This window comes from Tarenaya hassleriana, unplaced genomic scaffold (assembly GCF_000463585.1).
Source record: "Tarenaya hassleriana unplaced genomic scaffold, ASM46358v1 Cleome1, whole genome shotgun sequence".
NCBI classification, from domain to species: domain Eukaryota; kingdom Viridiplantae; phylum Streptophyta; class Magnoliopsida; order Brassicales; family Cleomaceae; genus Tarenaya; species Tarenaya hassleriana.
In genome coordinates this window covers 3,364,313-3,377,991 of record NW_010960187.1, presented here as the reverse complement: position 1 = coordinate 3,377,991, position 13,679 = coordinate 3,364,313, and the positions used below count along the sequence as shown (strand labels likewise).

The 13,679-nt window shown below is 37.6% G+C and overlaps 4 protein-coding genes across 8 annotated transcripts in view; 2 read left to right on the top strand and 2 right to left on the bottom strand.

The window, feature by feature from the left end:
• The window catches only part of LOC104808304 (probable protein phosphatase 2C 15), a 3,788-nt gene extending 758 nt beyond the window's left edge, over nucleotides 1-3,030 (bottom strand). The window contains exons 1-9 of one of the 5 annotated variants that reach the window (XM_010533980.2): nucleotides 2,927-3,030; nucleotides 2,192-2,309; nucleotides 1,619-2,084; nucleotides 1,190-1,361; nucleotides 937-1,090; nucleotides 732-795; nucleotides 532-639; nucleotides 312-437; nucleotides 14-138 (exon numbers count right to left, since the gene is read on the bottom strand). In XM_010533980.2, the coding sequence (XP_010532282.1) occupies nucleotides 14-138; nucleotides 312-437; nucleotides 532-639; nucleotides 732-795; nucleotides 937-1,090; nucleotides 1,190-1,361; nucleotides 1,619-1,858 (989 nt within the window). In that variant the 5' untranslated portion in view covers nucleotides 1,859-2,084; nucleotides 2,192-2,309; nucleotides 2,927-3,030. Of the gene's footprint in view, nucleotides 1-13; nucleotides 139-311; nucleotides 438-531; nucleotides 640-731; nucleotides 796-936; nucleotides 1,091-1,189; nucleotides 1,362-1,618; nucleotides 2,085-2,191; nucleotides 2,701-2,926 lie in introns of those variants that run through there. The other 4 variants (XM_019203939.1, XM_010533988.2, XM_010533997.2 and 1 more) reach the window with 4 other exon arrangements.
• Nucleotides 3,031-5,478: 2,448 nt separating this feature from the next.
• Nucleotides 5,479-8,497, top strand: LOC104808284 (nicotinamide adenine dinucleotide transporter 2, mitochondrial-like). The gene is made up of 9 exons (XM_010533952.2): nucleotides 5,479-6,028; nucleotides 6,142-6,234; nucleotides 6,474-6,580; nucleotides 6,958-7,006; nucleotides 7,116-7,219; nucleotides 7,365-7,459; nucleotides 7,549-7,637; nucleotides 7,739-7,833; nucleotides 7,930-8,497. Exons 1-9 carry the CDS (start codon nucleotides 5,947-5,949, stop codon nucleotides 8,305-8,307), a joined length of 1,092 nt encoding a protein of 363 aa, XP_010532254.1. The 5' UTR covers nucleotides 5,479-5,946; the 3' UTR covers nucleotides 8,308-8,497.
• Nucleotides 8,485-9,780, bottom strand: LOC104808293. The gene has a single exon (XM_010533962.1). It carries the CDS (start codon nucleotides 9,127-9,129, stop codon nucleotides 8,644-8,646), a length of 486 nt encoding a protein of 161 aa, XP_010532264.1. The 5' UTR covers nucleotides 9,130-9,780; the 3' UTR covers nucleotides 8,485-8,643.
• A 1,823-nt stretch (nucleotides 9,781-11,603) lies between these two features.
• On the top strand, nucleotides 11,604-13,464 carry LOC104808279. Its single transcript, XM_010533937.1, has 4 exons — nucleotides 11,604-11,817; nucleotides 12,164-12,350; nucleotides 12,448-12,505; nucleotides 12,880-13,464. Exons 2-4 carry the CDS (start codon nucleotides 12,208-12,210, stop codon nucleotides 13,204-13,206), a joined length of 528 nt encoding a protein of 175 aa, XP_010532239.1. The 5' UTR covers nucleotides 11,604-11,817; nucleotides 12,164-12,207; the 3' UTR covers nucleotides 13,207-13,464.
• Nucleotides 13,465-13,679: the final 215 nt, after the last annotated feature.

Sequence of the window (13,679 nt, the reverse complement as noted above, 5' to 3'; positions counted from 1 at the left end):
TCCAGGAAAAGATCGATATCGGAAGAAATTGTTATGCTTTTTCGGAGGCGACGGTAGTTCTTCGGCGTTGTTCGGAGGGATAATGTCGACGACTATGCAGGTCGTGTCGTCCTTAAGTCCCCTCGTCCTCAATGCTTCCTGCATCAATACGCAGAGAAAGCTTAAGACAACATAGTTTGAACAGGACCTATGTCTTAACTCCACTTTGAATTGCCCAAAAAATGGCAAGTACTCGCCCGATCCGCGAGTCAAGTACCCGAAATTTCGGACACTCATCCACTGGCAAAAACAGCAGAGAAAGATTCTGTTACCTTAACGACTTGTCGAGCAGCAAGCTCGGCTGGTAATCCACGACAAGTTTTCGCAGCAACATCCGAGGAAAGAGCGTCCCATATGCCATCGGAAGCGATGATAACCCTTCCCCCGAGGTTCGATAGCTTAGGAACAGAAACGTGGAACATTGTTAGAGGTTCTGTCTGAAAAAAATGGTGAAAAAATCTATGCAAAAGCTGTATATATATACATACATACCTTCACTTGCTTAACAAAGGGAACGGGAACGATGAATTCTCCGACATCCATATCCCCGATAGATCTCGAAAGGCATAGACCTCCGGGCCAACACCGTAGAGGACCAATCTGCAGAATTCCGAGTTTTCCGTAAAAAAAAAAAGTTTTTTTGTTGCTCGCCGATGGAACATAGATTTTTTTAAAAATAAAAGAGAACTTGCCTCCATGCCTCCAACAATGCTTAGCCTACCGACTTCTCCTCCACTAGCAGTCACCCGTTCCCTCCTGGAATCCCGAAACCCGAATTCAGATTACATCTTTGAGTACGAAAACATAAGCAGCGAACGAAAATTCATTCGAGAAATTGAGGTTTTTCGGTGTATTCAGTTCAGAGGTGTATGTATGTATCTATCTATAGGTACATACTCTTCTGTGTTATCTTCAAGCCTGTGATCAACAGTTAGGGTCGAAACCGAACCCCCTTGATTATCCAAGATGCAACGGGAATCTCCAACTGATGCAACAGTCACTGTCCATCCATCTACGATCACGAAAGTGGCAGTTGTTCCAGAAGTTTCTCCTGGGAAGAAGGAATGAGCCCGGGAATTGTCAATTTCGATTCGTTGGGAAAAACAAACGAAATGAAACGAACCGAAAATTTATACATAGATGCTCATACCTCTGCTCTGGAACTCTTTATCAGTCTTCACAAACCCGGCAACTAATGCTCGGGGTAAAGCGTGAAGCCATTCCTCACGGCTAAGCCCACGGGGAATAGCGGTAAGAATGTGGTTTAATAGATTGTCCCGTGAAAATACTGCAGCAGCGTTTCCATTGTGCCCATCGAAAATCTAACGGGGAAGAAACCGGAAGTAAAAATAGTTAGAGACCGAAAGAAATGACGCAGACAGGAAACATTGATCAGACAGTAGTAGTAACCGAGGTTCGATCCTAGAAAATTCAATTATGCATCCGAGAAACTTTGTTTCAGAAACAAGAAAATTTTCAACCTTTGGGTTTTCATTATGGAAAAGATCAGTGAATCTACAAGCAAAGCTGCTAATTCAATGCATCAGAGCTTGAAAATTTAAAGATCGAAAAATTTTACCGCGAAAACAGAGAAAGCGGTTGAAGAATTCCCCGGGACTCTCAAACAATCAGTCTTGATCAAGAAATAATCTTCGCCTTTCCGAGACTGAGCAGCCTGACCGTATCTCACGGTGGGTTTCTCCATCTTCTCAGTCTTCATCTCTCTGCTGATCAAAGCTGCAAGAGGCACCATGTTCTGATGATGATGATGATGGTGATGGTGATGATGATGGCGTCTCCTTCCTTCTCGAGACGCCATTATCTTTCTCAGACAACAGCTTCTTAGCCCAAGAATGACCCGAAACGCAGATTTATCAAAGACCTTGGTCTCAATATCATACCAAGGAGTTCATAACCTATGACTTCTATGGGGATATGATTTGGCGATAGATATAATCTTTTAGCTCATCATCAAGATTCTGAATCTTTGAACTAAAAAAGCAATCAGCTTTACTTAGATTCGAACTTCAAGTTAGCGACTTGATCTGCAACAACATCGATGAAGAGCATATCAGCAGCAAATCAAGTACCAAACATGACAAAGTTAGTAACTTTAATGGATAGTAAGCAGAGATGAAGCCAGAAAACGAACTTGGTGTCGGTGTTTCTATTTTCTTCCGCTTTCTCGGCAACCAAACAGAAGCAAACGAGAATTTTGCCAAAGAGAATGTCTGTGTCGAGACCCTCCTATGGGGAAGACAAGTATAGATCTGGCTCAGACACAACACATAAAAGGTAAGAAAACGAAAACAATTAAAAGAAATCGAAGGAAGAAGGAAACTTGACACGGAAAGAAAACGCGTAATGGTGACAAGAAATGAACTGTAAATACCCAATCATCCAAACCCACAAGGACAGAGAAAGAGGAAGAGAAATTATTTTTTTATAAGAAGCAAAAGAATCCGGCTTTAAAAAAACCCAGATTACAAATACAAACAAGAATCCAGGAAAAGATCGATCTTTTTCTCTAATTATGAGGAAAACTCGAGTAGGCTTCTCAACATTTTCCCCCCACCAAACACGTATATGGGTCTTTTTTCCCGGAAAATAAAATGGAAAGCTTGAAAAGAAGCATGATGCTCGGTTTGTTCAGATTTGTAATGAAGCTAAGAAAGAGGTTTTCGCTGACCAAAGGATAGAAAGCAAGCTGTCATGAAAACCCCACATTCGTGCTTCGGTTAAATGTCGGTTTCAAATATCAAACCCCGTTAATTTCCTCGGATTTTCAAACTCAAGAAGCTGTTTTGTTCTTCAGATACACGGAATAGTTCGGGAGAACGAACAATAGACGGAAAAAATTTGTGATACCGTAAGGTTGATCGGTTACCTGGGAAGTTCAGAGGAGAGGATTTTCCGGGAAAATGATGGAAACCCCAGTAGATTTTCCTTTCCGATTAAAAGGCGGTGTGAAAAAAAAAGAGGTTTTTTTCCACTCTTTCTTTTTTGTATGCTCGTGTTAAGTAGAAAAAATAAAATATATGTGTTATTGTTTTTTGTAAAATATATATATATATATATATACACACACACACATATTTTTGTAAATGAGACTTACGGCTGAATTATGTAACCTATAAAATCTCTATGAAAATTCATTGATATTACGAACTACTATTGTTTTAGATATGCATAAATCGTTCATATTCTACTTTCTTACATAAAATGCTTTTGTTTCTAATAAGTTGGTTGAATATGAATCATTCATATAAGATTTGATTATGTGAAATGTATAAATTATCAATTAAGGATACAAAGAGCAATTCGTTTTTTTTTTTTTAATCATATATATATATATATATATGTGTGTGTGTGTATATATATAGAGAGAGAGAGGTTTGGTCGTATGCAGAAACAGAGATGCCATGTTGTCTTAGATTCTCTTAACATCCACAGGCTCTACACAGTTCATCATCTTTTGGTATCACAGTGATTACGAGGAAGTCCGATATCCTTGGTGGGCCCCATTGATTTTTTTCCCCCTAAGCACCGTAATTTAATTTCTTATAAATGAATTATTTAAATCTAGGATGTTTTCCGTTTTTCACCGGCCAACAATAGGACTCGATGGACGACCTACTCTCTCTCTCTCATAACCATAATTTTTTTTTTTTGTCTTTATAACGGTGATAAAGAACGCCTGTCACTCGTCTTTGGACTCGGACACCGTTCGGCCCATATAGAACAGATAAACCAATCGAAGTTAACCGATTCAACAGAAAATTTAGATTTTAAAAAGAATCACACAACTTCGTGTAGTGAAAATTTGTCATTTTTCGATTGAGTTAGAAATTTCTCCTAACCATAGTTTCTTAAATAAATTAATTAGATACATAGATGGACAAAATATGCATAAGTTACAATTCAAGAGGCAATTAATAAGAAGTTGAAAAATCAGTCGCACATTTAGATTCAATGCAACTGTGAATCCAAGTTACTTTTGTGGGCGAATTTTAAATGTCGGAAACTGACAACCGTTTCCTCCTATATCGATTCACTTTTTTTTTGTTTTTTGTTTTATAGATCCAAATCTAAATCTATCAAGTCTAAAGAATAAAATAAAATACTTTTTTTTATCCTCATTGATATTAATGTCAAATTATATATAGGAGACTAGGAGTGCATATTTATTGTTTCGGTTTCTAGTTGGACGTTTATTTTAATTTGAAATTTTCAATTTTAACAAACCATGCACGTTTTAATATTATTTCAAAGAGGGCATCTTAATTCTATTTGCTTTTTATATTTAGTTTATATTAAAAATTATCCAGTTTACAAGAAAAACATTGTTGTATATTCAATTAATTTAATTGTTAAAACATTACATCCAAGCGATTTTTAAAACCACCATACTTTCTGGTTATAGACTTTTAAATAAAATGATTTTTTTTTGTCAGAAAATTAGGAAGCAGAGAATACAAGAGATCTCATCTAACCACAACATCTCACCAACCTTATAACATATAAATAATAAGCAGATATAATTGGATCAAAAACTCGATTAATTTGAATTATAAAAAAATTACAATTGGTGAACTGCATCTTCCATAAAATTTTTATGTCCCTAACCCCCAAATAAATTAACATATGAAACAAAGATTAAACGCCAAACACACTTATTAGTTGGATAAAGAGCGTTATTTTAGTATTCGACACATCTTGTATTTTCTACAATATTGATATAGAAAATACTAATTGAAATAAACGTTGCGCGGTCATAATACGTAAGTGAAAAACTAAATATGAAATTCAATATATATATATATATATATATATATACACACGTATATGAGTATATATATTTTAAAATAAGAAAACAATCATAGAGTGTGGAGAGAATAGTTATTGCGTTAGCAGCTCCCAGACCCGCTAATCAAGGCAGTCTTCTGCATTTACAGTCCATCCGTTCATGCACTTTCACATCAATTACTCTTTTACTTATATACATATGTTTTTAAAAACCAATTTCTATTCCAATATTTCAAACACTGATTACAAAATTTGAATTATACGGATACTTATTAGTATTATGCTTTTAAAACTTACTTTTTTTTTTAATTTCTAAATTTAATATTTCTCATGCGATTCATGTTTAGTATCTTTTATGGTTTTTATACACGAGACTTTTTTCATAATTATAAATTTGAGATGGATATGGGCTTCAGAGAGATATTTTAAAGCCCAATAAGTCTACTAATGGGCCTTACATAGGCCCACTTATTCTTTGGGCTAGGATCCAAAGATGCTTGAGGATTTCCTTAATATCTCCACTACACGAGAGAGACGCTAATTGTTACCAAAATGGAATAAAGTTCGCGTTGACATCGAAGGGAATAAAGTATTTATGAGTTTTTGAAAAAAAAATATCAAAATAATATTAGATGGAATCCATCTGATGAATAACTGAGTTCTCCGAATACAAATAGGCAAAGCTTCTCCCTTTCTTTCTCGGTTTGTGTGTTGATATAATTCTCAAGCACCGAGACGTCATCACAGCCAACACCGTAGAAATTTCCTTCTGTGGAATCATCCGATCAGGTTTCCGGTGGAAGAAAAATCAACCCTTTGTTCCTTTTTCTTCGTTGAACGCCTAAATCTCAGGCAAACCTGTTCGGGCGGCTCGGTGCTGGAGAAAGCCTTACCCATTATCCGTTTCTACGGGTTAGCTTCGACAGCGGCTTTTGGGGATTTTCCCCCTTTTTTTTTCGGGTCGGTTCAATGCCATCGACGACGAGAAGAGTATACATGCATTGAATCACGAGGGCAAGTTTATGCATTGGAGGGTTTGGGGTCGGGATTTGAAGAGGGCTATTGGGATTTCGAGATCGTAGGGTTTTGATTTTGGTGGAGATGAGTGGAAGTGGGGATTCTTCCGGTGGTTCCCTAAGCATCAGAGGTGTCATCTGCAACGCTGGTGCCGGAGCCGCCGCTGGTAAGTTCGATGAAATTTCTTCTGTTTTAGGGTTTTTCTCGCTTCGTCCGATGATTCTCTTAGGTGTTTTTTTTTTGTTTGATTATTGATTTTGGGTTGATGTGAAAATTCAGGGGCAATCGCTGCGACATTTGTTTGTCCACTGGACGTGATCAAGACAAGGTTACAGGTTCTTGGTCTTCCGGAAACTCCTGCGGGTCAAAGAGGTAAATGCTTAAAGTTCTTGGTTGAAGACAGCTTACTCTGTTTACATTAGCAGGTTTTTTCAGCTGTCTAAATGGTAATCAACTGAATAAATTCAGTTCTCTGACCTGTATTGGTGTAGTAACTATAGATTGTTTGAGACAAGGTGTGGTATTTCGAATGTAAAATCCAATTTTGATCGAAGCCGGTTCTAGAGCGATGCTTCATTGGAATTCACAGGTTCTGTTCTCTTGATGATCAGGTGGTGTTATTGTTACAAGTCTACAGAGTATAATAAAGAATGAAGGTTTTAGGGGACTGTATCGAGGGCTTTCACCAACCATAATCGCTCTCCTTCCGAATTGGGCTGTGAGTTATCGTTTCTGCTAAGTTTTGTTTCTCGAGATAAAGTTCTTCCAAAATCACCTGTTCAACACATAAAGGCCCTGTCTTGGTCATGGAGGAGATTTTTTGCTCATTGTTTCAGTTTACTGCTGGTGTTAATCTAGTCTTGGATACTGTAATGAAAATTTCTTGTTGGTTTTCCCGTTACGGGTTGATTTGCATGCAGAATTTTCTGACAATCCGACATCAATGAGATATACTTTTCTCCAACATTGGATGTTGTTTCAGTGTTCTGAGATTATGATCGTTTAGTTTTTGAATTCTTGGAATTCCTGTAGAAAGAAATTGGAGATCTTTCTGTCTTTCCTTGTTATATATAAATATTCCGGTTTCACACGCAGGTGTACTTTACGGTTTATGGGAAGCTAAAGGATCTGCTTCAGTCAAGTGGTATCATTCACCATCTTTCCATCTTTTAGTTTGTCTCTATTCTCAATGAGGAATTTGGATCTTTGTTAAATTGTCTGGTCTCTGTTATTTGTTCATATTCTCATGACAGATGGAAAACTTAGTGTTGGGGCTAACATGATAGCTGCTGCTGGTGCTGGAGCTTCCACAGCTATTGCCACTAACCCATTTTGGGTTGTCAAGACAAGGCTAATGGTAAGTCGCTTCCTTTATGACAAAACATTCAAGATACGTTGCTATGCCCATTGTATTTGATTGTCTTGTAAACAGTTGTTTTCATTTCGGTTTTGTCGAATATTATTTCCTTTTGCATTGCTTCATGTCTTGTTCTTTGTCCCAGACACAAGGGATGAGGCCGGATGTGGTCCCTTACAAAAGCATACTGTCTGCATTTAGTAGGATTTGTCATGAAGAAGGATTCCGGGGGTTGTATAGGTAAAAGCAACTCTCTGATATGTGATGTTTTAACCCTCGTGTTTCGAGCATTAGTTAAATCAGTTATGTATTCTTTTGTCTTGGAACAGCGGGATTTTGCCCTCTTTGGCGGGAATAAGTCATGTCGCTATCCAGTTTCCTGCATATGAGAAGATCAAGCAACACATGGCAAAAATAGGTAAAACATGATGATCTCTCAATCTACATGTGTTTCATGATTGTGCATATGTACTTCTGTTCCCGGAAAGCTTCTGATCATTACTTAGTTGAAATTCTCAGGTAATACTTCTGTAGATAAGCTTAGTCCTGGTGATGTAGCTATTGCCTCTTCAGTTTCTAAAGTGATCGCCTCTGTAATGACTTACCCACATGAGGTTACACTCTCTCCTTCCCTCACTCTCCATCCCTTTCACATGTTTGTATATTTTGGCCATAAATTACAGTGCTGTGTGTTATGTTACCTCTTTCAGGTTGTGAGATCCAAGCTTCAAGAACAAGGGCAATTAAGAAACCCGGCGGTCCAGTACTCGGGAGTCGTGGACTGCGTCAAGAAAGTGCTCAGGAAAGAAGGGATTCCTGGGTTTTACCGGGGATGTGCTACTAATCTGCTGAGGACAACTCCATCGGCTGTTATCACATTTACGAGCTATGAGATGATTCATCGGTTTCTTCTACGAGCGGTGCCTTCAGACAGAACACGGGCAAAGACAAGATCGGAGGAAGACACGAGAACAGAAGACGAGAGTTTAGGAAACCGGGAAGAAGGAAACAAAGATTTGGGTTTGAGAGAATCACAAACTCAATCTAATAAGATCAACACTTCCTCTATCCCCCTCGGAAACAAATAGGGTTTTATCATGTGCTCTTTGAGCTTCTTCTTCATGGGTTTCATTCTTTGTCTACCAGATATGTTAGACGTCGAGATTTTCCCCTGCGAATGATCAAAGCTGTAGTCTTTTTTCACTTTTCCCCATTCTTTTGCATGTAATGTTCGTTTTCATTGTTATGATATCAGAGACTTTGCATTATTGAAAACGATATCTCAGTTTCAGGTACTGAAACATAAAGTTTGGTTCTTTAACATCGAACCCAAGGTACACAAAGACTTGAGATTTCTGTAATGAAGAAGACAGTAAGTGTGAATATCGACGAGTTTGATATGAAACGGGAAATGGGGTTTTCATTTACTCTGGAATGGTGACAAGAACAGGTCTCCAAGCTTTTCGGAGGAGCCTTTTGCTAAACCCGAACCATGCTGCTCTGGCGGAATCCTGTCGGCTTCCCAGATTGGCGCCAATACAAGCCCCGTTCAACTTAGATGCCATGGCGGAAAGCACTTCCTCTCTTGTCAGCCCCTTCCGTCTCTCGCTTTCGGCTTCCGATTCATCATCATCTTCTTCTCCCATTGAAGGCGAAGAGACAAACAGGTCTTTCAGTGTACGCCCTGCGATGACCCTGCTGCAGTTCCCGGAGAAACCAGCCGCCGTGGAGGGCTGATGAATCGGCGGCGGGGGCTCTCGGCGGCTCGGCGATCTAAGGCTGAGAAGCATCCTTAGCGTCGTCTTCCGGCGGCGGAGCTGTACCAGTGGACTCGTCCTCGGGCTCCGTGTCGGGCTCTGTTCCACTCCGCATTGCGTGGCCAAGACCTTGAATCTCTGCAGCGTTGCCATTGCTGAGATATCCCTCTCTCTCTCTCGATCTCTCTGTGGGAAAATTCAAAGGAAGAGACTTTGGAATTTGAAAACGACGATGGAGACTGTGTGTGTGAGAGAGAGATATAGCTGCTAGGGTTTTTGCTTCCAAGGGAGGGATCCAACAAATCTCCTTTTGATTCTTTTGTTGCAGTCTCAAAAAGTGCGTGCTTTGAATGGAATTGTGGACCTTACAGCACATTTCTCGATGGAATTCCAATTTCCTCCATTGATGCTCTCTCTGCTGAAAACTTTGAAAAAGGAGAGAGGATTCCCTCCCATTTCCTCTTTCTTTTTCTCATTTCCGGCTTTTGCTTTCCACATGGCATCATCATACAATATCTTGTGAAACATCAACGTGAAAGCCATGTGTTCTGGTTTTGGATCTCCTCTGAAACTTCCATCTCCCTCTACTGTTGGAGATGTTGATAATGGTGACAATATCTTTTGATGGGTTTTGGAGCCAAATCCTCCGTTGCCATGGAATCTGTGAAAGTTCTTGTGTCAGTAGAAGGGAAGTTTTTTGCTTTCTTCAATGCGGTGAGACTGTCTACATGAAAATCTTGGGGAAAGCCCTTTCCAAAGCTTCAAGCCCTAAGTGTCTGGTGAGATTTCAGTGGAACCTGTGAGGAATGTGGACACACACATGTAAATATATATATATATTTAATATATAATGGGTTACATATCCCTATATAATTAGTTAAAAAATTAATTTTTCATAAATTTTATAATTTCAAATAATATTTTTTTTTGATAAAAAATGTGATTGAATTAATCCTAAAAGAACCGTGTACAAAAATAGTTCGAATACATCAGTCAATATATCAAAAGTATAACAGGAATCCCATACGCAAACGGGCAAAAAGTTTTATCTAGAGTTAGCTTTTTTGATACTAATATTAAAGGATTTCATTCATACCTGTAACCTCCGAACGGATCATTTATCAAATAATATTGATAAATGATCCTATTAAAATTAAGTTTATCCGTATAGTATTATTATCCCTGCATAAAAATATTTTTGGATCCGTCACTCTCTCTCTCTCTCTATATATATATGTTTATATTGATTCGTTAGATGAATAAGAGAGAATATTTTTTCGTAAATCTTACCATTATATCAGAACCGGTTCAAAATGTCTAGAAACCGGATTCGGGAACCAAACAAAACCATAGAACTGTGGGTGGGCCCGTGGTATCAGCCATGTGAATCGCGGAACGCTAAAGGGAACGCGACCCCTTTTCTTGCGTGGAAACCTCAAACGCTAACGCGAATTGGTGCATCAGCACGCAAACTCCGAACTGACAGCACGTGCCACGATCTGAGCGGTCATATAGTCATTATTGACGCGTGTAATAAACGCGACGCATCTCGCCCTGATATTTTCTCCCTTTGTAAAGATTTTTTTATTATAATATACCAGATTATATATATAAACAAAATTAATTTTGTAATGGATGCTACTACCGATGAGATTTCTCGCGAAAGACAGGGGAGCGCCAACGTGATAACAAATAATAATAATAATAATAATAATAATAATAATAAAACATTTAAACAGTCGATCTAAAATTTATTATTATTTTAATTTTTGTCCCATAAATTATTATTATTATTATTTTTAAACAATTATTATTATTATTGTTGATGATGTTTTGTCGTTGTAATTTTACGTTGACACGAATAGAATAGATCACTACTTTAAAGACGAGACGCATAATTCACATATATAGATCCAACAAGTTCTTATTGATTATTTAGAAATCCATAGATTTATGATAACCTATAGTAGAACATTGTAATAATGATTAAATATCCTATATATATTATGATTAACAATTTTTGACAGAATAAAAGCTTCAATTTTCGTCATTCTCAAATATTAAAAAAACTACATGTAATAAACATATTTTGCGTATATATATATATATATATATATATATATATATTCACAACATTCAAATGTCTGAACCGTTTCAATGTTTTAAAAATAGCTATTGTAAATATCTGGCTGTCATCAATGACCTTTTGAATTTATATGTACTTTTAAAATGCACTAAAGAGAACATCTTATCAGTTTTATTTTATTTTATATTAATATATTTTTTATAAATACGAAAAATCTTACATAGCCGCACAAATTTATTCATAAATTAATATACTAATTTTAAAGTTTTAAAATTTACGATTATTTTTTTACTTTTATTTCAACTTTTGAATAAAAAATCTCAAACCCCCCAGAAAAACTACACGTTAAAATACTTTTTAACGAAATTTCTTAACAAAAACGTTGATTTAGTAATAAAGAAAAAATGGATCAGATGACATCAGCTGTCACATATAAAAATTGATAATAAATTTTGTGTATTTACATGATATTTTCCTCTAGAATATTATATTATATTTGCTATGTTCCGATGGTATATAATGTGGTTTTGGGTGGCGCTCCACATGTAAGAGGAGCTGTTCCCCGTCTAAGTTTTCTCGCCCAACAGTCACCCTTCTCCTACCTCAAAAATCATAAAAGGGAACCCTTTTTTTTTTCCTCCCCTCCTATTTCTTCTCTGATTAAGTTTTTTTTTTTCTTCCTTCAAGATTGTTTTTTTTTTCATTTTGCTCTTTATCGCCATAGCTCACCTAGCACGAGAAGCTGTACAGTTAAGGTACCATCTCTCTCTCTCTCTCTCTCTCTCTCGATTCATCCGAAGAAAATACTGTGTTTTCAATCTTGCTTCTTTCGTTTGCGCAGATGTGGGATTTGATTTCAGTCCCCTGTTCATGTTTTCTTCCTGAAAATTTTATGGGATCCGTTGGAAAATTTTCAAATAATTCTCGAAGTACCCCCACTTTTGTTTTCTTCTGCCTTCTGCGTGTGAAAAGTTGGCATCTTTCTCGTGTGTTTGATTTCCGTTTGGTCAGATCTATACAGATTTTCCAGATCTGATGCTCAAAATCTTCAAAATATTAAATTTAATCCTTTTTTTTGGTATTCTATTGGGTTATGAACAGGTAATCTTTCATTTTCCAATTTATTTGTTCGAAGAAACAGAGAGATGAACCACCGGGTGATCCGTGACCAAGCCCAGCCCGTCATCTGTCCGAAGCCACGTCGGATTGGTCTCTTCCGTAACCCAGCCACCGTCCATGACCACTACTACCACCACCATCCTGTTCGGTCTCCCAGGTGTCACTTCAGGTACTCTCTCTCTCCGTTTCAATCCTCTGTTACTTAAAAAAAAAGTCGTTTTTTTATGATTTGGGTTGACTGATTCGTTTAATCTTTGTTGTTTCAGCCACCAAATGGAGCTATGTGAATCCAAAGAAGAGATTGATATATTGGATATGATCCTGGTAAAGTTTGGTTTTTTCTTCAAATTTTCACTTCTGGCATGTTTTTTCTCTGCTCATCTTTGGTGGGTGGGAACTGATTTGTCGAAAAGAGTGGTTGAATCCGAATTCAACTCTTAAACAAGAAGAAAATGACGGTTTCTTTTTCTAAGAACAAGAGTAATCGTGTCGGTTTCTAAATTGAAACTTAATCATAAGGCATCGATTGAGACGTCTCCTCTCAAATCCTTACAGCTCATCACCTGTGGGCCAATCCCAGACCAAACCCGTCCCGTGTTTTGAAACCAAAGCTCGGTTACATCAACGAACTACACTGCTCTTGTCAGAACCAGAACTTAACGTTAATTATGCTTTCTGTTTTGTGTGAATTCTCTCAGGATGGATTTGGTCGGGAAGTAGAAGATGAAGATGAAGCTCATACACAAGTAATAGGAGAACCCGAAGACGGCTTCTCGACGCCGCCGCCCTTTTTTTGCGGGTCGCCGCCGAGCAGAGTCGCTAATCCTTTAACAAAGGATGCTCGTTTTATAGACGACATTGGCATCACAATGATTCAGCAGCCGCCCTCCCCGAGGAAAGGCTGCATCCGCGGAAATTTCAGGAAAGTATCCGCGGATGCAGCGGCGGCGGCAGCGGTGAGGATAGAAGGGTTCGATTGCCTCGACAGGGATAGCCGAAACTGCAGCATTGCTACATTGGCTTGAAAACCCTAATCGCCCCTTTGCTAATTATATACCGAGAAATCTGAGATATACTTAAGTAGATAGTTTTACACAGTGTGAGGTATTGATGAGAAGCTGAGTTTGTTCTTCACAAGATTGAAGAATCGTTTTTTTTTTCGGTGTAAATATTTTTTTTTACTGACGGTAAGTTTGTAGTGTTTTGTCTGAAGCGTATGTAAAAAAAAAACTGTAAAAAAGGGAAAATGGGAAGATTGTAAAATATGAGGTTCATTTAAAATCTCTCTTTTTTTTTAATAATATTTTCTGCTCCAAACACTTGGAAAAAGAGGAAGCAAAGTGATTATTATCTTTAATTATATATATATATAAGAAATAAAATCTTTTAAAAAAATAAAAAAACAAAAAAGAAGGGAGAGGAAGAAGAGAGCATCTTCTCCGAAGTATGTGCCCTGAAAGCCGTCGTCAGTTATTGCAAAAAAAAAAAAAAAAAAAAA